General features: G+C 45.5%; 6 protein-coding genes across 6 annotated transcripts; 3 read left to right on the top strand and 3 right to left on the bottom strand.

Annotated features, from left to right (window-relative positions):
* Window positions 1–730: 730 nt before the first annotated feature.
* Window positions 731–3,580, bottom strand: MYCFIDRAFT_214631 (uncharacterized protein; the record flags this gene model as incomplete). The annotated part of the gene is made up of 1 exon (XM_007926583.1): window positions 731–3,580. The coding sequence occupies one exon, from the start codon at window positions 3,578–3,580 to the stop codon at window positions 926–928; it is 2,655 nt and encodes an 884-aa protein (XP_007924774.1). The 3' UTR covers window positions 731–925.
* A 3,227-nt stretch (window positions 3,581–6,807) lies between these two features.
* Window positions 6,808–14,688, top strand: MYCFIDRAFT_173192 (uncharacterized protein; the record flags this gene model as incomplete). Its single annotated transcript, XM_007926582.1, has 2 exons — window positions 6,808–6,832; window positions 14,486–14,688. 2 exons carry the CDS (start codon window positions 6,808–6,810, stop codon window positions 14,686–14,688), a joined length of 228 nt encoding a protein of 75 aa, XP_007924773.1.
* Window positions 14,689–15,049: 361 nt separating this feature from the next.
* MYCFIDRAFT_214630 (uncharacterized protein) lies at window positions 15,050–17,212 on the bottom strand. Its single transcript, XM_007926581.1, has 2 exons — window positions 16,703–17,212; window positions 15,050–16,435 (listed from the first exon to the last, which is right to left on the bottom strand). Exons 1-2 carry the CDS (start codon window positions 17,195–17,197, stop codon window positions 15,104–15,106), a joined length of 1,827 nt encoding a protein of 608 aa, XP_007924772.1. The 5' UTR covers window positions 17,198–17,212; the 3' UTR covers window positions 15,050–15,103.
* A 2,635-nt stretch (window positions 17,213–19,847) lies between these two features.
* Window positions 19,848–21,529, top strand: MYCFIDRAFT_173190 (uncharacterized protein; the record flags this gene model as incomplete). The annotated part of the gene is made up of 16 exons (XM_007926580.1): window positions 19,848–19,901; window positions 19,928–19,996; window positions 20,026–20,131; window positions 20,169–20,328; window positions 20,356–20,448; window positions 20,479–20,554; window positions 20,586–20,673; window positions 20,708–20,727; window positions 20,765–20,783; window positions 20,822–20,887; window positions 20,915–21,005; window positions 21,039–21,072; window positions 21,102–21,112; window positions 21,148–21,218; window positions 21,255–21,475; window positions 21,509–21,529. 16 exons carry the CDS (start codon window positions 19,848–19,850, stop codon window positions 21,527–21,529), a joined length of 1,200 nt encoding a protein of 399 aa, XP_007924771.1.
* Window positions 21,530–21,900: 371 nt separating this feature from the next.
* On the bottom strand, window positions 21,901–23,244 carry MYCFIDRAFT_96657 (uncharacterized protein; the record flags this gene model as incomplete). Its single annotated transcript, XM_007926579.1, has 2 exons — window positions 21,901–22,898; window positions 22,935–23,244. Coding segments are annotated over 2 exons (1,308 nt in total), but the record flags the coding sequence as incomplete, so codon positions are not given.
* Window positions 23,245–23,302: 58 nt separating this feature from the next.
* MYCFIDRAFT_173188 (uncharacterized protein) lies at window positions 23,303–23,635 on the top strand (the record flags this gene model as incomplete). The annotated part of the gene is made up of 3 exons (XM_007926578.1): window positions 23,303–23,357; window positions 23,396–23,544; window positions 23,585–23,635. The coding sequence occupies 3 exons, from the start codon at window positions 23,303–23,305 to the stop codon at window positions 23,633–23,635; spliced, it is 255 nt and encodes an 84-aa protein (XP_007924769.1).
* Window positions 23,636–24,489: the final 854 nt, after the last annotated feature.

Here is a 24,489-nt window from a genome sequence, read left to right as displayed (position 1 = left end):
GGTGCGAATAACTTGGCGCCGGGGAGGAGTTGCAATGTCCTCCCAGCGAACGTTTCCGCGAACAAGGCTCTTGGTGTAGCCATTGTGAATGGTGGCAAAGCCGCTCGTGCTCAAGTCCTGGATTCAATATTGTCTCTCGATCTGTGCGGCTGATCTGGAAGGGTCTCTAGACGAAGAAGAACCTGGTAAGTAGACAAAGGATATGCTTGATGGATCTCGCGTCCACGACTGAGGCAGAGAACATCATACTTATACATACGGAAGCCAGCAGGACCTGGCTGCTGGAATACTTGCCCGTCATCCGACGCCGTATAAGGGGGTTTGCTGACATCACCATGTTCCACGTCGAGGCTATGCAAGATGGACCACGGGTTCGGATTCTCTGAAATCATAGTCATCTTGTCTGTAGCAGACTTGCTGCGGTGGTGATGGACTCTTCGGTGGCTCGGGAGAACGACGCGCAGCACTGCTCTGATGAAACTCTAAACTTTCTGGCTGACTGAGCGGAAGCCGGGACTTCAAATCCATGCTACCCGGCCCGGCTGAAGGAGACCCTGCGTCAGATTTGATGAAGAGATCTCCAGCTGTTCCGGAGCCGCGGCAACTGCATGACGTAGCCAACTCTTCACCTGAGCATGAGGAGCCAAGTACTATGTAGCTGGATCTTGTTAGCCACGTGTGTTCAGAAGATTGTGCGTGAAGTGGCACGTTTGGTGAGACTCTTGTTCCTGCAAATGTGAAGTGATCTGGATTAGTCCAACCTGTACTTGAACCTAATAAAGAACCCATATGGGTATCATGCGTACTCCAGAATGAACGCCGTGCCATGCCAATGCATCCATCCTGGTCGTAATGCCCATCATTCATACATACAAAAGTTGTGAGGAGCTGATTTCAAAAAGCACAAAACGTCACGCGGCAAGCATTATTGCCCGCGGTTGATGTTCTGCCTGGCCTTCATCATTTCGATCCTGGCCTTCAGATTTTGCGTGACTTCAGCTGCTCTTCGCCAGCTCTCTTGCCCATCGCCTTGGCTCCCTCGAAGACTGCTGCTGCCATTGATGGTACCGCCATCCTCGCCCAATGCGGGAGTTGCGCGACCGCCAGAAGAGCCATTGCTCATGGGTCTGCTATCGCTCCGCTCGCCTAGTCCGCCTCTTAGCTTTCCCTCGGATGCGGTGCGAGGATGATTCTCCTTACCTTCGATTCCATCGATGCTGCCGTAATTTCGGGCCGGTGGAAGATGATATGATCTACTAGATGCGTACACCGGACGGGGTGATGTACTTCCTCCATTCCATGCTGACTCGATCGGGCTGTCTCTACCAGCCTGGGTTCGGCTCAATCTCGATATCTCACGCTTCAGACGATCAATCTCTCGACTAAGCGTGTTCGCTCGGTCTTCTGCAGACTCTGCGTCGGACCGAGCACGGACAAGCTGGGTTTCCTTGGCTTTGATTTGAAGCACATCGCGAGTGTGATCCTCAATAAGCTGAGCATTCTGCACCTGCAGCTCTGCGATCTGTGAACTCATCTTAAGTTTCTCGTTTCGCAGGTCGGAGGCTTGCTGTCGGACGAGGTCGACTTCTGCACGGAGTGCGTCCAGCTCTTGACGCTCTACACTCGAGAGTCCACTCGAAACGTGATCCAATGACCGTTGTGGTTGTGGAGGTGATGTGGCCGCTGCTGAAGGCTTCGCGAGTGGTCGACCAGCCAAGCCTCTTCCTAATCCCGCCTTAGGCGTGGCAGGAGCTGGTGGAGGCTCATCGTAGACCACACCAGCACGTTTCGGCGAGGCGGCCCCAGCGGCCGATGAGGCTTTGAGACCGGGCTTTGCCAACCCACTACCTGGCGCCTTCAGACCTGTGCCAGGAGGTCGCAGTCCACCAGCAGGCTTACCAACAGGTCTGCTCGTAGGACGTGGTTGCAGAGGAGCATCTTCTGCCGGAGGAGATGTCACTCTTGGGGGTGCTGGCTTCTTTGCTCCAGCTGGGGCAGGCCTCTTCGAACCTAGTGCAGGCTTCTTGGCACCTGGACCACCTGCAGCTCTTGCTGGGGGTGCTGCTGTCTTCGGCTTCCACTTGGCTTTCACTTCAGCTGCATCTGAAAACTCCTTGACTTTGTTCTTCTTGATATCGTCGAGTCCGTCGAGATGAGCAAGCATGTTGCGATCGCCCATTATCTTCCAGAGAACGCCAAGGATTTCGCATCCAGCATCTCGGAGAGGGGCTGCGCTTTCTGTGAGCAATTTCTTGGCCCCCTCTGCCAATTCTTTTGTCTGCTCAGGCGTTGGTGCTTCCCGCGTCGTCTTCAGACACCGTGCAAGGAATTTGGCGCTGTTCTCCTTGACTTGAGGGTTCTTGTTCTTAAGACCTTCCAGGACATCAGCCTGCACATCGCCGAGACCTGTAGCCATGAACACGGCATCGCAAGCAGCGCCGATAGCATCTGTTACTGACGCCTTCTTCTCCTTGAAGCGTTCCAGCATTGGCGCGAGAATCTGACTGCGGTACTTGCCAAATGACTTTCGCAAGCCCTTTGCCAGGCACTCAACGACGTTTGCTGCGACCGTAACTACCGCAATGTTTGCATCCTTCATGCTCTTGGCACACGCTCGAATAATGTCGTCGAACGAACCTTCCTGGATGGCAGGGACGTTGACAGCCGCAAAAGTTTCGTCCAAAGCCTCTTTCCTGTCTTTCCATTTGGTGCTTGCGAGCCGGTCGTTGAAATCCTTGGGCACTTTGGCGAGCACGTCTACTGCTTCAAATTCAGGCTCAAGGTCGATCTCGCCACCATCTTCAGCCTCCTCCTCTCCCCCTGCTGCGGCTTCTTCGACCTCTCGTTCTTTTGCAGCCTGTTGTGATCGAAGCAAGCGCTCTTGTCTGGGAGCTGGTTCGGATTTTACAGGCTCAAATAGCTTGTCTAGATCCTTCTGCTGTACCTCCTTGAGCTCGTTCCAGAAGAGAGGCTTCATAGGTTCTTTCAGCCATCTGTAGAGCTCGACAGTGAGAGCTTGTGCTTGCGCTCGCACATTCTTGTCTGCGTGGCCGAACACCTTTGGTAGCAATTTTATCACCGGCTTTGGCTCGACCGTCTTGCAACCGTAGGCATGATAGACCTCTCTTAGCGCATCCAATGCTGCGACGATCATTTTGGGCGTCTTATGAGACAAATACGGCAGTACCTCGTCTATCACGGGATCCGGCTTATCCAGTTCGATCAGCAGCAATATCGACTCCAGCGCTGAAGCCTTGGCGGCCGGTCTTCCAGTCAGACCCTTCTCCACCGCTGGACCTACGGTTACGCCTCTTGTCTTTCGCGCTCCATCTGTGCCTGCCGCATCGAGGAAGGCATTGTATGCGTTGAGCGCTTCCTGCTGTGCTGCTGCGTTTGCGTCGCCTACCGCGCCTTTCCACAAGCCGCTGTCTAGCGTGAACTCGCGCACGATCGGGTCTGAAGGCTGTGCGGTCTTGAACTCTTTTGTTGCTGTTTCGTAGCCGCCCTTTCGCGCCTTCCAGTTCTTGTGTTGAAATTGGTCGGTGAGCGGCAGTTGCGCCCACTCCTCTTCTTCGCCCATGACGGCGGTCGTGGGGTTTTGGTAGTGTGTCGCGCGGTAGAGGTTTGTCGGGAGTGAAGGTCTGAGTCGTTGCAAAAATAATAGTAGATGAACCTTCTGCGGCTTCGCGCTTGCTGTTCAGGGGAGAAATGTCGCGAGTCGTGCAAGTGCGAGCAGTTGCATTAGCAGGCGCTGTTTACGCTGTCGTGCGTAGCTAGTAGCAACCACGGTACTAGGCAGGTGCGGGACGGTCGCGGCAGGAAGCGAGCAGGGGTCCATGGGCCGCGACGGGGGCACGTATAAAGTCCCATACCACCGTCCGAGCGTCGCTTGTACTAAGAATAAGCTCGGCCTGCCGCAGCGGACTCGGTAAGATATAGAAGTCCGCTCCGTAGTATGCGTAACTATAGAAAACGTAATCTCGTCGTCGCTACGCGTCGTAGTTACTAGGTCGACGGTAGTAGTAGTAGTAGTAGTAGTAGTACGATTTCCGCTAGTATACTAAATATTGCGAATAAGAGGTCGTATAGTCGCAATTTAATAGATTTCGTACTATTTTAATAGATTTTAACGACCTCTATATCTCTACTAATAGATACTAAGTATATTACTAAAAATAAAGCTAAAGTTTATTAGTAAAATAGCGGTATAGCAAAAAGTAAGGTATTATTAGCGATTATTAACAAATTAATAGCAGTAATATATATTAGAAAGCAGCGGTATATAAGGTATACTACTATAGACCTATATCGTACTCGGATCGTTACTCTACTACTTATTTTAGTAAGGAAAGTAGCTATATAGCGCTAGTAGAGTTAACGAAGGCATTTAATAGCTATAAGTTACCTCCGCGGCGGCTTATAAAGGAAAACGCGTAGAGAACGCGTCGGTACTACCTAGAACTACTAACGCCGCTTCTTTACTAAGATTTAGTAGAACTAGCGCCGCTAGTATTTAGTTAGGTATATATAACTTCTCTACCTATTTCTTCGACCTCTTCTTACTCGTAGTATCTACGCTCTTATCTACGCTCTTACTCTTCCGCTTCTTTAGCGATAGCGCTATATCGTTAGTCGCTTTCGGATAGTAATAGCTCGATATAATATCGCTTAGTAATAGCGCTTATAATAGCTTCGGCGGCGCTTTTATTAGTACGAAAATAGCGTCTAGATATATAGTCTTAAAGTAAGTAAGGACTAGCTTAGTAAAGCCCTTCCTAATGTTATTACCGCTCTCGTAGAAGACTATTAGTATCTTCGAGATAATAACTTTACGTTGCTTATCGCTCTCGTCTATGCCTTATTAGTCGTATAAGCGCTTAAGTTAGAAGATTAACTCGTACGCGTTAGTAAGTACCTCGCGGACGTTTAATCGATAGGTAGGCGTATACGCTGCCGCCGCCTTAGTAGTAGCGTCTTCTTATACCGCTATTAACTTAGAAGCGTCTTCTTTGTAGACCTCGAGAGCGCGTCTAGCGAATATATTAATCTATTATTACTAGTAATAATCCTTAATAATAACGCGTTTAAGTATAAGGTAATAATACTAGAGGTTAGCGTAAAGGGTATAGTATTAGCGGAAGAATTTGTAGTTATAGGTAAGCGCGCCTGCCTCCTTAGTTAATAATAGCTTCGGGTTTTAGTATACGAACTTGTCGAGAACGCGATTAATCTTAGTACTAATCTTGCGCTAAATAGGCTATAGAAGGCATAGAAGCTAGGTCTAGAGCTCGTCGTCGTCGCTACGTATAAGTAGGTATACGTTTAATACCTAACGCTTGCTAGTAATGTCCGACCGAAGGTCTCTAAGCTCGCCCTCTTATATTATATATATCGCTACGCTCTTTAGTATAAAGTTAGCTACTTGTTACGGTTACTCGCGACAGATCGTTAGGTAACTTCTTATTACGTGCAAGCCGAGGCTTCTTTAGAGAGGCTAATACAAGCGGGAGGCAGAGACAGAATAATTAGTATAAAGGTAATTCTAATTAGTAAGTAGGTAATATAAGTTAAACGCCTCGAGCTATAAGGGCATTCCGGCGTTCCTAAATATAAAGGAGACATCTTGTCTGTAGTCGTAAGCGACGTAAGCGACGCTATCGCTCTCGACCGCTCCTATCGCTCCTAGTAAGATAGAGCGATAGCTTAGCCTACTAGTCTTAGCGTCGCTCTAAGATTATATAAGGACTCTAACTAATTAGATCCGTAATACTATCCCCCTCCTTAAGCGGGATAGTCCCTTATTCCGGAACTTTCTAATTCTAACTTCTTTGCTATACTAAAGTTATTAAAGGACTTGTCTTCTCGTTAGCGTAAGGAAAATATCGCAAATAATATCCTTACCGACTGCTTCGAAATGCCGATCCGCTGCTTTTATTACGAATAGGCCGATAAATCCTACAAAGTCGATCTCCGTTCTAGCCGCTGCTCCGAGTGCGCCCTATACGGCTAGTCCTGTAATATACAAGTTACTCGTATAGAATATAAAAAAATCCGGAAGGCGCGCCTAAAGATAGCTAAAGATCTCGAAGCGGCCGAAGAGGAGGAAGACCTCCTTACGCGGAAGCTTTTCGAGCATCGCGTAAAGGTCCGTCGCTTACGTAAGTCGCTGCGTATAAAGGAAGATCGGGAGGTATAAGCTCTTAAGGTAGAGGAAGCCTCTATTTAATAGGCGGAGGAGCTCGAAAGAAAGCTAGGCTCTTCGCCTATAGAGCCGATAATATTCTCGTTGCCTACTAACGAGCCGTTTCCCCTAGATAGCCGATTATAGATGTCGCCTTATAACTAGAGTCGTCTAGATAGGACGTCCTAGCCTATCTCTGAAATTCCTAGTAGGAGTGCCGAGAGTCTAGTGTCTTAAAGGTATATATTTTTAATATTTCCTATCTATTTCATCTTCTAGCTAGTTAGTCTAGTAGTATAATTCTTAGCTATAAAAGACATAGTTACTAGGTACGCTATTAGAGTCCCCGCTCCTCGAGCTATACTGCCCTAGGTCGTTAAGAACTCTAAGGCGCTATAATCGATAGGGTCTAAGAGGTCGTAGGTTTAATTCCTATACTAGTTATTTCTTTTTTGTCCGGTTTTGATATTTTTTAATTATCTGCTAATAGTTCTATAGGTTTTCTTTTAGTTCCTAGGTGTTTTCTAAATGTAGGTATCCTTTCCATTTAATAAGGTATTTCTAACCTTGCTAATCTAGGATTTCCTCGACTTCAAACTCGTTTTCTTCCTTAGGTTAGAAGTGAAATGTTTCTTAATACGGTGTTTCGGCGTCTGTAGGTTCTAGTATAGAGATATAGAATACTAGGTGGATTTTCGCGTCGTCCGGTAGTTTGAGTCGGTAGTTAACTAGTCCTTTAGGCTCATTAATTAGAAATAGCCCGACTTTAACGTAGTCTAGTTTCTTAGTCGATCTCCGGGTTTTTAGATTCTTTGTTAGGAGGTAGACCTTATCCCCCTTCTTTAGCTAAGGTGCTATTTTTCGTTTAGTATTATATAGCCCCGTAATCTTTTCTTAAGACTCGGCAATTGCCCTTTGCAATTCCTTATATACCTGCTTCAAGTGTTCTAAAGCGACTATCGCTTTATCCGCGTATAGATACTATAAATACTATTCCCCGAATAGCTACGGATGTTTCCTAAAATTAGCGAAGAATAGTGTCTCTTTCGTAGTCTTAGATTGTTGGTTGTTTAGTGTAAGTTGTGCTATAGGCAATAGCGATGCCTAATTGTTTTATACGTAATTAACGTAGTGCCGTAAGTATACCTCTAAGGCCTAATTCTTAACTTCCGTTTAGCCGTCTATCTATAGATAGTATGCCGTTAATAGCTTGTACTTAATTCTAAGCGTCGCTATAAGCGTCTTCTAGTAGTTTAACGTAAAGAGCTTGTCTCTGTCCGTAATATAGGTCTTTAGAAATCCGTAGTATCGTACAAGTCTATCTAGTACGAGGTATCCGAGTTGCTCTGCCGTACTTGCTTCGTTAGTAGGAATAAAGTGTGCGTATTTCGTAAGCCTATCGACTATAACAAGTATTATATCGTAGCTATGTCCTATAACCGGATCCTTAGACTTTGGTAGTTTCGTAATAAAGTCTATTGTAACTTCGTCCTATAGTTTATCTAGTAGCGTCCTAAATTGGATATGTCTATATTTAGCGTATCTATCAGCCTTGTTACGCTAACATTGTAGACATTTCTTAATATATTCTAGAACTCGTTATCGTATGTATAGGAATCCGAAGCTTCGCTTAACTAGTTCTATTGTTTTTAAAACTCTAGGGTGTCTATTTTCTAGTCCGTTATAGTATTGTTATATACACTCCGTAACTCGTTCCTTAGGTACTTAGTATTTCCTATATTCGATTAGGAACTGTTCTTCTATATCCTAAAGAACTCGTATAATATAGTTAAATTCTTTTGTATTAGTACTAAGGCTTCCGTCTTAGTTTGCTTTTAATATCTGCTGCTATACTAGTTCGTAACCTTCTATATAGTCGCTACGGCGGCTTAGTGCGTCGGCTCGTCCGTTCTCGCGTCCTAGGGTATAGCGGATTTCGAACTTGTACTGCCCTAGTAGTTCCGACTAGCGGGCCTATCTTCGGGTTAGTACTTTAGTCGTAGTAAAGTAAGTTAGATTCTTATAATTAGAAAGAATCGTAAGACTCGGTACTCCTTCCGCGTATACTCGCTAGTATTGTAGTAATGCAACTATTGTAAGTAGCTCCTTATTATAGATATCGTAGTTCTGTTCCGCGGGTAATATCTTTCTCGAGTAATAGGCTACCGGGTATCGTTTCCCGTTATGCTCCTATATAAGGCATGCTCCTATAGCCCTATCCGACGCGTCTGTTTCTATCTAGACCGCCTTACTCCTATCGAATAATCGTAGCGTTAGCGCAGAAACGCATTACTTCTTTAGCTGCCTAAACGCTTCGTCTTCCTTCGTGCTCTAGTTCTATTTCTTGTCTTTCTTTATAAGCTCTGTAAGGGGTGCCGCTGTCTTAGAGTAGCCCTCGATAAATTTTCTATTATAGTTAGCTAATTCTAGGAATAATTGTACGTCTTTAACGTATATAGGCGCTAGCTATTCCTATATTAACTTGGTTTTTTCTAGATCGATCCTAATTCCTATAGTACTAATAATAAATCCTAGGAATTTAACTTCCTTCTTATAGAATTCGCATTTCTTAGGTGCAGTCTTAAATCCTACTTGAGTAAATCGTTTAAAGACGTCCTACACTATTCGTATATAGTCCGCGAGAGCTCCTTTAGTATAGACTAAGATATCGTCTATATATGCGATAACGCATATATCTAGAAGGTCTCGGAGGACTTCGTTTACAAGGTCTTAATATAACGCTAGGGCATTTGTAAGTCCTATAGGTATAACTAAGAATTCGTAAAGCCTATATCTTGTTCGGAATGCTGTTATCTATTCGTATCTAGCTACTATACGTATTGCGTAAAACGTATCGCGTAGGTTAATCTTCGTATACTAGTCTAATCTAGTTAATCGGTCTTGCATTTCTTCGATGTTCGGTAGTAGGTACCGATTCTTAATTGTAATGTCGTTAAGTCGTCTAAAATCGACTACTAGCCGTCCTTCGTCTGATCCGGCTTTCGGAACGAACATTACTAGTAAGGCTGCCGAGGATATCGACTTCCGTATCTAGCCTTTTTCTAATTTCTCTTTTAGCTACTTGTCTAGGGTTTTGAGCTCTTTCTTAGACATTGCGTATAAGGGTCCCTATAGAGGCTCTTTCCTAGGCTGTAAGTGTATTTTATAATCCTATAGTTGGTGTTTAGGTAAGGCTGCCTTGCCTCTCTCCTCTTTAAAGAGTCGCTTCTACTTAGTATACTCTTTAGGAATATCTAGGTCCGAGATTCTAGCTTTATTCTTCGATAGCGTATAACTTCTATCCTTCCCGTAATTATTATTATAACCCTCCTAACCTAACGGTAGTATCGATCCGGGTTAAATACGGTTCTCCGTAATTCCTATCGACGTAAACGTCTTACGAATCGCCCTACGTTTATCAATCTTATCTGCCTGCGAACGCTGCCGCTATATAGGTTGAATACCGATTATATAGTCGCATTCCTTAAATGTAAGTACTCCTTTTCTCTAGTCTACGACTAGGTTATACTTTCTTAACTAAGGTATACCTAATACAATGTTATAACTGGCTATATTAGTAATATCTAAGACAATCTCCTCGTAGTACTGTTAGATAGCTAGTAGTAACGGTATCGTTTCTCGTTCTATACTAGGTAGCGGTAACCTATCTACTACTATAAGTTTATACGCTCCTTCTCTTCTGCTTCGGGTTGCGATCCCTCGGCTTTTAACGAATAATTCGGAGGCAAAGTTCCCGCTCGCTCCGGAATCTATTAATGCACTCGTTAGGTGCCCGTTAACGATAACTTTTATACGGAAGACTACTATTAATGCTTAAGCGCTTTCGGTATTAAGGAACTCTCTTAGAACGCTCTAATCTAGAGAGTTAGTCCGTTTCCCGACTAATTAGTAGCCTAACGTTGTTCTAACTAGTTACGGATCCGTAGTCCTACCGTTCGTGCTTCTTCGGTATATAATTTTTCCTCGAGGGTATCGTTATATATATCCCGTCCCTACGCTACTATAGCCTTTCGGTATTACTAATTTAATCGCTAGACCGTCTAACGCATTTCTTAAGTAATAATCGTCCTTTCGTCGGGTAGGACGTATCTATAGGGCGTAATTGTGCTTCCTATCGGTACTCGCTCCGTAATGAAGTTATAGTACGTATAGTTTATAGGTATCCGGGGGTGATTCTAGAATTTTGCCCGTAAGCTTATCTAGAAATAATTAAATTAGATAGGATCGACCCTCCGTTGTCCGTTAACCTTTAGAAACATTTCCTCGTATTTGCGTACTAGATATAAGGCGATTGTTCGCGCTGCTATAGGTACATCTATTGTAAACGTAAGGATCGTATCGTCGTTAATCCCGAATTCGTCTTTACTTTCTTTATTCGTAGTTTCTTCCTCGGTATCTAGACTTCCTTCTAAATCTTCTTGCTGTTCCTCCTCTTACTAAGGGGACTCCGGTACTTCTAGGATAGCTCCTAACTCCTCCCCGGGAGGGAATAAAGCTTCCGGATCTCGGTTTTCTTTATCGTTAGTATCTAAGCAAGATTTATTAATCGTTTCTTCTTCTAACTAGGATTTCGCATCTTCTCGTACGAGTCGCCTAATCTAAGGGAAGAATCCTGCTTCTACTTTAGTAGAATAATGAATTTGGTATTAGTCGTCGTAATAGAATCTCTAGTAAAGGGCTCTATATATAGGTTCTTGTCGTCGTGCTATTATACAGATTTGTCGTAGCTCTTTCTTTACGACCTTTGCGTAGGTCCTCGGCGCGTTATTAATAGAGTATAGCTCTACTACTATTCGGTAGCCTTCTCTGCCCGAGTCCTTTCGTTATATTATATTAAACTGTTCGCGTTGCACTATATTCTTACCGCGGCAGTTCCGTACTATATAGCCTTCCTTGCTATACGTATAGTAAGTTAATCTTCCTGCTTTCTTAGGCGAACTCTTGCCTTTTCTTCCTTTAATTGCTCGACCCTTCTAGGTAGCGTCTAGCTCTATTAGTTACGCACCGTAGTAGTTGTTCCCCTTTAGTTTATCGTAGGTACTATAGTTTCGTCTATTATCGTATCTAGGAGTATAACTAGCTTTTCTAGAAGTTTTAGAATCGTAACGTCGTTCTAAAGCTCGTTCGTAGAGCCTATCGTCGAGATCGATCGTAACCTTAACTAATGTTCCTATATTATCCATTTTTCTACCGTCGCGTATAAGCTCGTCTTTAACGTTATCCTTAAGACCTCGCCGGTATATTGTTATAAGAGCTTCATCGTCCTAATCCGTAAGTTAGGCGTATTCCTGAAATTTAGCGGCGTAATCGGTATATAACCCCTTCTAAGTTAAATGTTAGATAACCCTAACTACGGTAGCAACTTCGTTAGAAGATCTAAAGACCTTCTTTATCGTACGCTTGAGATTTTCGTAGCTTGCGAAGATTCTATCCGAATTGTCGGTCCCGTTACTATCTAGATAGGTCCTAAGAAACGGTTTAACCTAATGCTAAGCCCTACCTCGTATAAACGTCGTTGCGAAGACTAGCTTTAAGTTATCTTAAACCTAGTTAAATATAAAATATATATCCATCTAGCTAACCTAGGTATCGAACTTGTCTCGGTCGCCGTAATAAAAGTCTAGCTTTCCGATCTTAAGAGAATCGTTTCCGGTATAGGTTCCGAGTATATTGCTAGCACTAGAGGTAGTACGTCGAGTACTACCTATCTCGCTAGGGGCGGGAGTTCCCCTTCCGACTTGTAATAAGGCACTTATCCTAAGGGCGTTTAAAGTATTATAGTTACTCGCGACAGATCGTTAGGTGACTTCTTATTACGTATAAGCCGAGGCTTCTTTAGAGAGGCTAATACAAGCGGGAGGCAGAGACAGAATAATTAGTACAAAGGTAATTCTAATTAGTAAGTAGGTAATATAAGTTGAACGCCTCGAGCTATAAGGGTATTCCGGCGTTCCTAAATACAAAGGAGACATCTTGTCTATAGTCGTAAGCGACGTAAGCGACGCTGTCGCTCTCGACCGCTCCTATCGCTCCTAGTAAGATAGAGCGACAGCTTAGCCTACTAGTCTTAGCGTCGCTCTAAGATTATGTAAGGACTCTAACTAATTAGATCCGTAACACTACTATTAGCGACTTATTACTATCTATTTTAAAATACGCGTAAAAGCTCTTATTTATATTAGTATCCTTATATTATCTAACGATAGTAGGCACGTTACAAACGCGATAGTAGTTTACCTATAGGCGAATATCGCTATCGAAGTTTTATACTAAATAGATATAGTTTAACTCGTAATCGCTATTTCGAGGGAGGTTATCGATAGCAGCTTAGAGCGACTCTTTCGCGCCTTCGAGTAAGTAGCGATAAACAACGGCGGCGCGAAGGTATTTATATGTCTCTTAGTAGATTTTCGCGCTAAAGCGTCTATCGATAGTGCGCTAAACGTAGATATAGTATAGAAGGTATATTGTCGTCGGAAATGCTATATAAACAGCGCGTTGCTCGGCCGCCGAGTCGTCTATAAGGAGGAATTTAGGTACCTAAATACCGCCTATCTACCTACTTATAGTACGTAAAAACTCCGCTATAATATCGCCGTCGTTAGTAGGTAAAAGTATATATACCGCTATACGAGAAATGCTATATTTGTCCTTTACTATAATAGTATAAAGGAACTAACTAAGGTAATTAGTCTTATACGTCGCGTCTATAAACGCAATTATACGATAGGCTTTTAGTAGTTCTATACTAGTTTTACTAGTATATACGACGCCGTAGGTAGTCTCTTTATTAATTTAGCGTATAGCCTCTATATTCTCGCAAAATAGCCCTTCTATAATAATGTATTAGCAGTTATTATAATAAAAAACTAGAATTAAAACAAATAAGAATCCTAAGATTTAGGGTTCGGGCTTGCTAAGGCGCGCTAGAAGCCGGACCGAGCTTATACCGTAGCTCCTAAATTATCTTATTAGCTCGAAGCTAAGGCTCTACGGCGCTACCGCTTTAAGCGAAGAACTTTAAAGATTTCGAGAATCTTTAAAATTCTAGCTTTTATATCGAGAATTCGCTAGCAATCGAGTCTAATAGCTTCCTCGAGGGACTAAATAAGCTAAGCGGGGTTATACGTTAATCTATTAGTTAATCGGAGTCCGGATACGCGGATGCGACGGTCCGTATAGCTATTCTATCGACTTTACGTCTAACTTTAATAATAATAATAAGATTAACTAACCTTATTAATACTACTCGAATATATCTTCTTTCTATGTTTACTATACTAGCGACGCGCCGCCGAGCCTTCTATCCTTATATACCTTCCGGAAGGCGCGACTAGAATTTAGTACGTCGTATTTTATTATAAAATTGCCGCCGGCGGCCTTAAATAGCGCGTTCGCTACTAGGTCGTACTAAGCCTTTAGTATCTTCTATACCGTACTCGGCTTATATCTATAGTATACCTCGTACCTTGTAGTAGTTAATAAAGTACTATACCGGCGGAAGAGGTTAAAGTTGTCGAGCTAGCAGCAATTCGAGTAATTCTCGCGGCTTGTCCGCTAAACTCGATATACGACAATCTCCGGCTTACTAGACTCCTTATATTCTTTACTATATATAGTGTATATCTTTATAGTTATAGGATAACCTTACGCGCGTTTAATCTTCTTATTAAAGCGCCGCGTGCTGTGTCCTTTGGTCCTATCCGACTTCTAGTACGGTTGTTTACGAAAGTAGCAAATATAACGCGTCGTTTCTAACCTACTCTTCTTAATATAGTCCTTATTCTTCGTCTATATATTATTAATATATAGCAATAACGCGTACTATTGCTTCGCTAGTACCTTAAACGAGTCGTCGAAGCCGTATAGAATAGCTTATTCGCGCTACTTATAAAGGTTATCGATATATAGTAAGGACGCGTAGTACGAGTCTAGCTTTACTAGAACTCGAGACTTTCGAGGGCGGCGATAGTCTAAGGAAACTAACGCGTTTTTATTACTAGAATTAACTGAATCGTCCCTTTTTTCCTTTTTTAATAAAAAGTTGGTATTCCGACCGCGCTCTACTCTCGTCGTAATCTTATACCTAGCGCGAAGTTACCTTATACCTGCGACGCTAGTATACTATCCCTACCTCCTCCGAGGTAGTTAGCAATTAATATAGTATTAGAAGAGATTAAAGGTATAATTTAAATAATAGAAGAGATAGAAACAATAGTAGAATAGTTAAAACAGCGATAGTAAGGTACGATAGCGAGGTAGAAAACAATAACCCAAACAAAGACCGGCGCGTAGACGCGCCGGAGCGGAAGCGCATACAATCTACACCGACCGCCGCTCTGCAAGGTCTACGGCCCTGGCTTACAGTGGGTCAGGCGCTCGGACGCTGGTATGGGACTTTATACGCCTCCTGCCAAGAGGTATCGACCACTATAGCTATTCAGGGAGCCGCAGTGACTACCTTAGTCCACTGGTTTTATGTATAATATGGTTTGTATGTCTACATCTCTATGCCCTTCGCCAGTTGAGTCTCGACCGACCCGTTCTGGATACTAGTCTCACTCTTTACCACTGCTCATAGACTTGACGATTTTGAAGATGGTTTCCTACATGGCCACTTGCACTGACGGCGAGTCTTATTCCGTTCGAGTCTGCTTATTGACCACTTCAAATTCATGAAACACTGGGTACGGTGGCCGACGCCCAGATAAAGTCCGTTCTCGAAAATGTTGCGACCGTCCAGATGGCCATCCTTCCAAGAACTCGGCAGCCACAAAGTAGTAGATGCGGTCACGGAGCTCGCGTGGCAGCTGAAGTAGCAGAGAAAGCCTTCCGGCCGAGGAGTGTCGCTACAGAGCAGAATTGAATGTATGCTAGTGTCTCTGGCATACAATCTGGTGATTAGGGCCCGAATTCACTGGCACCCTTCCATCGCTCATCTATCAAGGTCGGTACCCTGTGTCCACTTTTCGGCTGACAAGCACGCCATGTCTCTGAAGGACTGCGTTGCACGCACAGCTTCATATTTGCAACTTGATCGTACATCGCCAGCCCTACGACGTCTTGACTCTCGAACGTCATAGGTGTCACCATCCCATTCTTCTTGTCCGCAGCTGTCCATGCACCAAAGAATACCGGATCGGGATGAGTATCAAGGATCTCCGTGAGGGCGATAGACATAACCGCATTCTCAACGCCTGCATAGATATAGGGCGAAGGTGGCGAGGAAGAGGCGAGATTGTAAATACTGCTCTCGATCGATCGATTGCGTGTCCAGCCATTGCCACGTGAAGTAAACCCAGCTTGAGAACTGTTGGGTTGAAGGAAGATGTTGTAGTCACTAGAGGGATCCATAGGCGCCTCTTTGGCTGACGATTGATTTGCAGCGTCAAGATGGCTGTAGCACTTGGCGCCCAGGCGCAAATCGAATACCTTGAGCAAGTTGTGTCGGCTTGTACCTGCGACTAGACGCTCGCGTCCTTGAGGCAAGATACTGTAGATGGCACTGTCATCCGCAATATCGACGTAGACTTGCTCAACCTCGCGATTTGATCTCAGATCGTGTAGTCGAACAATGCCATCATAGGCGCCAGAAAGGAAGACAGTGCCGTCGCCCGCCGACCCATTGCTCGAAGGAAGTGGCACAATCGAGTAGACGGACGAGTAAGGCTTCTTTGTCTCATCGACCCTGCTTAAGTCACTTCTCAAACCAAGCTTTCGCGAAGCCTCTCGCGAAAGTCCTGCCTCAGTGATGGAATAGATGTGAATGGGCTCGTCAGATGGTCCGGCCCCAACAGCCAGGGAGGACGGTGAAAGGAACGTCGTGGCCCAAGCTCTGTGGTTCGGCGAAGGATGCCCATCTGGACGGAGACCAGGCTTTATATCCAGCTGAGTCGACGGGCAGATTTTGGGCTTTTCGGGATCAACTCCGTAGAGAACGATGCTAGAATCACCTAGATTTGCTGCCAGCAGATCTTGTTGGCCCTCTCTCGGTAGAAGGCTACTAGAACGTACTGCTAGTCCCTGAGTGGCGAAGTATGTCATACGGACATCCTGGTCGTATTCGTCGTCGGGATCTGGTAGACTCACCAATTGCAGATCACCATTCGCAGTGCCACTGATGAGCTTCTGCTTGCCGTCGTCATCATTTTGGTCTGGCCTTAGTAGGTGAAGTGCAGTAACGTCGTCACGTCCTTCGTTGGCAGAGAGTGGCCTGTATGTAGTCCATCTTACCTGTCTGCGGTCAGCATAAGTTTCTCACATTGAAATCATATTCCGCTGTTTCGTTTCAAATCAAGTGCAGCGTCTCCAGCGCAGGATTGAAGTTTGATGTGCACCAGTGCACAATTCCGCCATATGGCAGGTGTTCCGACGCGTCCAAGGTGCCGTTTTTTGCAGACACGACAGAATCGCACGGCCGACCAAAGTGCTAGAAGGTTGATCACTCAAGGTTGTATTGCGGGAGCATGTCTACGATGCTCCATCCATTTCTAGACTCACATCATCTCTGCCATGTGCGCGATTTGTATGCCGCACACAGATCTCTGCACCAGCACTAAACGCCAGCGTCTCTTGACGGTCTTGCCACCTTGGCCCAATCTCTTCGTAGACATCGAGCTGAGGTGTAAAGCCTATTGTCTGGCCTCTGGGCCGCCTCCAGCTGTCGCTATGCTTGCGTCCCGGGAAGGCTGTGATACTGCCTCGGGGCTCCACGTATCGGGCGACAAATGCACGTTTGTCCCATGCCTTGGATAGTGTACTCAAGGAACGCGCTGTGTCCCTGAACGAAGGCGACTCAAGCGGGCATATCGAAGGGAAACGATTGCGTGCGAACGATTTCCAGGCGTCTTTGGCGACGAATGCGTGCAAGCTCTTGTTGCAGCGCGCTAGGGATGCAACGGACGATGCGGTTTGAAGATAGTGTCCGATATGGTCCCAGAGCTCAGGTGGCAGGTCAGTCAGTGTTGTACGACGCTTCGTCTCGGAAGCGTTCATGATAGAACTAAGGAACAATAGCGGTCGTGATGCTACAGCAGTCAGCCAACGCGGACGTGGGCTCGCATGAGCTTTTGAGCCGCGGCAACACCACGGGACGGGTATTCTACGGGGTTTTCGAGCCGCGGGCCAGTCCCACAGTATGCACTAGTATGATACAGTATGTATTCTACAATCCTCTTCCCCCTCCTTCCGTTTCACGATAAAGGAAGCGACGGTGAAGGAAGCGACATTCAAGACGCTCAGGCTGTTCTACTGTATGAGAATGCACGTGGCAACGAGTGTATTCTCAATTTGCTCCTCAGATACTCCGTCTATTCTTCCCAAAATCGAATGAAATCTAGTCTCTATCCATGTAGCTTGTCGCCGATCCAACCAACGAGGGTTTTCCCGGCGTTGTAAATTTTCTTGATATCAGTGCCCGTCAGTTGTCCTCGCTTCTCCAACCCTTCTGCAAGTGGTCAACACACCTAACGGAAAACCTGGGAGAATTTATTGGACATTACCGACCAGTCTCAAGATCGCGCTTGCGGACTATGCTGATGGGCTCGGTAACAGGGCCAATGAATGCGCCTGCTTCTGCATCGCGTGCGGCGAGAGCAAGGGCGCGAGCTTGGCGACGGGTGAGCTTTGCAGTGGAGGCGTCGGTGGTGGCCTCCTTTGCGGTATCCTCAGCATCGGCAACTGTATCGGCTTCTACCTTCATCATGTTCGCCATCTCCTAGAGAGCGATTGGTGAAAAATTTCAAGGTACCGCCTACAGTATAGGTACTAGCTATAGGTACCTTGAGAGGGGCCATGGTGGCCTCGAGGTCATCCATCAGTTTGGCAGAAGCCTTCTGCTCGGCTTTGATCATTGGAGCAAACTGGTTGCTCTCGGCTTCGAGAGCAGGCCCAATCTTCTTCACCTCGTCTGCGACTTTGGCATCCGTAGCAGCATCGCCTGTGAATTCGGTCTCGACAACTACTGGGCTACGCTTGATCGGTTCCGAGTCTTGGAATAGTTGAATCCTGAGGCATGTGCCTAGGTCCGTGCACACACGCGGCACCCTATTTAGCGACTTCTCGCTTCTTCCGCAGATACTCAATCAACTATCGAACACACACTTCAAGTAGTTATAAGCCCTCGACTGCTACCGCAGACCTAATTAAGACTAAACACCCTCCTACGCAAAGCAGGGGGTACGAACAAGACCTAACTAAAACCGATAACTAAATAGCTAAGATAGCTATTTCCGACTCGACCGCGACTATCGCGACTAGCGGCATTCGCAAACTAACACCTACTAACTATCCCCTCTAGAGCGTCGATATTAAAGCTCTTCTACGCCGCTCTAAGCTACTAAGATATACGACAACTAATAGAGCTACTATATTAAAAGAAGGCCTAGACGACTACGACGACAAAGTAGCGGATACGGCAGACCTAATTACCCTTATATTAAGCGACTCGATTAAGAGCCGCTTATCTATAGATAACTTTAATAATAGCTATAAGCTAATAGCTAAGATTAAGGCTATATACTAGCTAGATACAGAAACTAAGTACTTCTTATTATAGAAAGAGCTCTTTAAGCTAAAGTACGACGGCAAGGATATTAAGGTCTATATTGCAAAGATCCGGACACTTAGCGACCGCATTAAGTTATTTAATACTAAGCTAACTGCTAATAAGCGTAACCTGCTTATTCTACTAATAACAGTTAGCCCCTATTACGATACACTTACTAACTACTAGACTGTTAATTTAAAGGATATAACATTCGATAAGGCCTATACTAATCTACGCGACGATTGCCGTAGATAGCTTGCTTTAGACCTAATAATCTAGGCTAATATAGCTAAGAAGGACGACAACAAGAATACCGACAAGTAGTACTATAACTACTATAAGAAGAAGCATAGTCTAACCTGCTTTAAGAAGAACCCTAAACTAGCGCCTAACTAGTATAAGAATCTTAACTAACAAGCCGCTAATTTAGCTATTACTATACTAGAGAATAACCCTCGACCTAGTTTAGAGCTAGCAACTAGTAAGAACTAGGCCTTCTAAACCGACTAAACCTAACCGACTAAACCTAAACGACTAAACGGCTGCTTTAAGCACCTACCTACAAGAAGCAGGGGGTATCGTAGCTACTAACTTAACCGCAATTAATACTAACCTACTAGAAGTAGGGGGTGCGGCGGCTAACTAACTAAACTAAACAACTATTATAAGGGTAAGATGCCTAGGTTACTAAATTAACTAAACAACTAATAAAAGGCATAATGCCTAGGTTGCTAACTAAATTGACTGAACAACTAATAAAGGGTATAATACCTAGGTTGCTAACTAAACTAAATAGCTATTATAAGGGCAAGAAGCCTAGGCTATTAACTAACTAAATAGCTATTGTAAGGGCAAGAAGCCTAGGCTATTGACTGATACCTCTTTGTTTGATTTGAGCGACTTTATATTTACCAACGTGCCTTGCATATACACGAGGGGGTAAGTTGAATCCTGAGGCATATGCCTAGGTCCGTATACACACGCGGCACCCTATTTAGCGACTTCTCGCTTCTTCCGTAGACACTCAATCAACCATCGAACACACACTTCAAGTGGAATACCTTCATTCCCTTTGGTGGTCTAATGACGGAGCGCTTTATGAAAGATAAGCATGTGAGACTTAGGCGGGCTGACAACGTACCTCAACTACTGGTGTAGCAAGGCATTGCGTAGCACAGAGGGCCAAGAAGGCCATAACAGCAAAGGAATGCATGGTGTTGAAAGAGAGTCTGTCGACGAATCCGCTGGTCCTTCTGGTCTTGTTGCAAGTTGCAAGTTGCTGATGATCTTGTTATTGACCGTCTCAAAGGCACCTTATATGCTGCCTCAGAATTCTCTAGCCGTCAAGTTCTCTCTGGCTGCTCACGTCCCTTCCTCTCTTGGTGTGGTCGCACTTCTTCGACATGGTGGCACTAAGAGGGTCTCCAATCGTGCCTGGTTCCACCGCACACCGAGTCCATCCAGGAATTTACATCAGGAAAGCACCGAAGAGAATCTGCCAACGCCGTCTCTCTGCTTCAAGATCCGGGAAATGGGACCTGTTGACCAAACTGGCTAGCACCGCAGTAACTCGGAAGCTGTCATGACATTAAGACTCAGGATGCAGAGGCGATGGAAAGAAACCGGAGGTTGTTTATTTGACAGCTGAGAGGTATCCAAATTCATGGAAATCTGCCTTCATCATCAGTAGAAGGAGATCGTGGAGATCGTCACTGGGTTGTGCTTAAAGTGGCTGTACCTGGGTTTTCAAACCTTCCGGGCTTCCCTGCGAAGAGAAAATGCTATTCTATGTCAGCCGCACCAAAGTCGATTTGTCCATGTATCAATAGAGATGAGAGGCTTTGGATGATTCGGGATCTGCAGTGGAATATTTCATATTCAGGTGATCTACAACTCAGAAGTCGCCTGATAATTTATTCGTCTTGTGAAGCCAAGATTTGACAATGGTGGTTCCAAAGACCGCATTGCGCCGAAAGGTGTGCCACCTTCTGAAACGATGGAATACATGCTTCTAGTATCAGCGGGATGAAGAACGTCAAGGCAGAGCTTGAAGGCCTTATGTGAAGCTTGAGTAGTTGGCAGCAAGTATACTTTGATCATGGCTTACCGCGCCGTAACAGACTGTCACTCGACAAAGCGTGCTGAGTCTGTATTGCAATCAATAGACTATTCAAGCATTCGGCTCGTATCAATCTTCGTCCCACGCCGCACACCCGGAGGAGCGATGACAGATGCATCCCAGATCATCCGATCAGAGTAGAGTCTATAGCAGGCGCATGGTCCGGTAAGCGTGCAAGTTTTGGAAGTTCTCCTCGATGTCCACGTGCGAGTTAGTTCGGAGGCTCGGTACAGGGTAGCCACCAGTAAGAGACGGAAGTTGTTTGCGACACTCTTCAAGGAGAACCAGGAAGTCGACCCCAAAGCTCTGGCAAATCAAGCAGAACCCCGAACAAGACGCCGTAGAATGTCGTGAGCGGAATTGATAGCCTTTGCAAGGATCACAAGTACCTTTACATAAGCCAAGTGCAAGCAGCGAAGTGGATGACAGAAGGGAGCCCTGCATGGTTTTGAGGCCTCAAAATGGTTCACTCGCTGGCGTTGCATGCTTCAGCACATCATGGCATCCTCATGTAGTGAAAGCGCAGCATAGCAAGGCTGGGATCGCGCTGATGTATAGTGCCTCAACGACCAAATTTTATCAAGCGCATGGCTCTGTTCAGCGCAGTGTGAATATCTATACAACCATCAACCTCGTCGAGAACGGATCAGAAGACCTCTAATCTCCCTTTCGCCTCGCCGGACTCCCAGACCTATTTGCAGGAGTCAAGTCGGGCACATCATTCCAGTACGACGTACTGCCCATCGTTCTGAGAATCTGCTGCTGTGGTCGCCGCGGTTCCTCCTCATCAGTGTTATAATCCACATATCCATCTTTCCTCCTATCTAGAGGCTGCATCTGTACACACGAACCGGGAGGCGGAGCATTGGTCGCTGTGCCGTTCATGTGTGGCGGTGCGATATTCCTGGCTTGATTCACGAATCCTTGGCCGGGCTGCCATTTTAGGTCGTTTCGTGGTGGTGGTCCAGGTAGAGGTTGCATATATGTTGGATGGCCGGCCTGATTATTCCAGTATGCTTCTTCTCGCATTCTTTGCTCGCGCTCGCGAGCGATGCGGTCTTTCGCTTCGTGGAACTTGGGACTCGTCTCCCACTGCCAGCCATCGCCCGTCGTATTGCAGATTGGTAGGAACCAATACTTTGGGTCGGGACCCATGACATGGACGACATTTCGCTTCCACCCGAGGTCAAAAGCGTTTGGCAGCTTTTCGCTGTCTACTTCATCGAGATAGTTCTGATATCGCTCCTGCTCCCGCTGAGCTTCCATGGAAGCATATGAGCGCTGCAAACTCTGATGTGCAGGTGACGAGCTTGCTGCGGCCGGAGGCGGGACTGGTGATGTGTTCCGAGAGTTATGCAAAGACACATCTCCCTCCTCTGGTCTGAGCACTCCGGGCAGCGCATTCGCATGAATCTCCTTCAGCCGATCCGTCACTGATTGAGTGTTCGGCGAAGCTGCTCCAGAACTGCTGCCCTCAGCTGTCAGGCCATGTCGATTGGGGTCATTCAGCTGATTCTCCATACTTTTCTTCAGTGGACTCAGATATCTTGTCTTCTCCAGACTCTCGATCGTGGTCTGTCCACTCAGCAACAAGTAGATATGCCATCCAGTAAAACCAGAAAGGACTAGTCCTATTATTCCTCCGAGAACGGAAAGCAAGATGGTATTAACGACCAACATGCCTTGCATAGTTTGCACACGATCATTGAACTCCTGCCAGACCCACCATGCACTGACCAAGAAATCCGTCCAGCAGAACAGGCTCGTGTAAACCAAGAATAGTATAAAGGCCTTGTAATTGCGCAAGCCAACACAGGTCGCAAGCCAAGGACAATGATGGTCCATTTTCAGAACACATTTCCGACAAGTCGAACAGTGATGTGCTCGATCTGGTTTCACGCTGTTGCATTTCTTGCAGTATCTCGGCTTTCCCGTGCTCTTCGCAGTAACAGATCCATTCATCCATTCACGAGGAACGGTCGCAGCTTCCTGAACATCCTCATCTTCATACTGCGGAAGTCCTTCGTAGTCTCCTCTTCTCCCACTGCCTCCATGTCTCATGCCACTCCCTTTTGGACCATCAATCGGAGAGCCTGGATCGGTGAAGACTGCGATCGTGTAGCTGACATTCGCTAGTGAGTAGAGGAGTATGCCGATACCTGCGCGTATGTATGGTGCCCAGTCACTGTATGTCGCGCCTATGAAGCTGACATTCACTTCAACGTATACTGCCCAAGAAGTGAGACCATACACGAAGACTAGCGGGAAGTATGCGAAGGTCGTACAGCAACATCGTTCAATATTTCGTGCCCAGGACTTCCTACGTCGGTGGAAAGGCGGAGATCGTGTTGTCGTGGGAGCTGCAAGCGTTGGCATCGAATCGAAAGAGGATGCCATAACGGAGGACTATCGCGGACACGCTGAAGGAAGGAGCATGTTGGGCCACTTTCCAGCGTGTGTATATGGTCTTGATTCCGTGAATGTGGATAGTGGATGCCTGTTGTCGTCGTTCAAGAAATGTCGTAAGCAAGTCCAAGAAAAGCGTTTGAATCTTGCTTGAAGCTGCACCACGAGGAGACGCACAGCCGCGCCTGGCTACTAAACCGAGCCCCAGCTACCCGCCCGAGCCCCAGCATATCCCGAGATTACGAGATCGGCTGTTCTATACATAATCGCGTGTAGAAGCGGATAATCGCGTCGCTGCATGCCCCGCCAGCCGGGCAACCACTGCAATACTGCTGCTAGCTATAAAGCCAAAGTTTGTTAGCAAATTAGTAGTATAGCAAAATTAAAGGTATTGTTAGTTATTAGCTATCTACTTAGGCCTAAGCGGATTACGACCTGCCGCCTTGTAACTACGCGAGGCTATATATACTAGCTTATACTAGTCTCTTAGTTACTAACTAGTATACTACTGCTACTAAGTAAACTAATAGTACTATTACTATAGTACCTAGTAATAGAGCAGCCTTCCTACTAGCTATATAAGCGACTACTAGTACTATTACTAAGCAGCCTATCGTTATTGTTGCTTATATAATGCCGCCTACTAGCGGCTATAGTCTGCTTATTACCTCGCTCGCTCTTCTTCGGCCTATACTCGAGCGTTTTTACGAGCTCGGAGGTCTTTAATCTCTCGGCGAAGTGAATCTAGCTTAGAAGGAGGTTCGTTATAGAAACTTTTTTACCGATCGCGACGATCCTATTAATAGGATCGCTTAGGATCCTTAGGATCCTTAGGATTATACGTTAAAGATCTTGTCTAATAGGATTGTTGCGATCTAGAAATTCTAGCAAATCTATTCGTAGTAAGAATTTTATTCTTTACCGTCCGACTCGTATATCGAGTCGGGCTCGAGTCGTCGTATATGCTAGTACTAGCATTTAAATTATATTTTCTATCGGATCTGTATATTATACAATTATTGCTTCTACTAATATCTAACGTTTATACGTATACTCGGGTAACTACTAGCATTTGCATACGTCTACTACGTATACTAAGTTAGTACTAACTTAGCAACCGACTTGTATAGTATTAATAGATTTCGTTATATTATATAGGGCATCTATTTATTATAGTTAATAAGAATGTATTCTATTCGTCCTCTACGGCTATAT

Source organism: Pseudocercospora fijiensis, assembly GCF_000340215.1.
Source record: "Pseudocercospora fijiensis CIRAD86 unplaced genomic scaffold MYCFIscaffold_3, whole genome shotgun sequence".
In the NCBI taxonomy this organism is placed as follows: domain Eukaryota; kingdom Fungi; phylum Ascomycota; class Dothideomycetes; order Mycosphaerellales; family Mycosphaerellaceae; genus Pseudocercospora; species Pseudocercospora fijiensis.
This window is presented reverse-complemented; position numbering and strand designations above follow the sequence as displayed.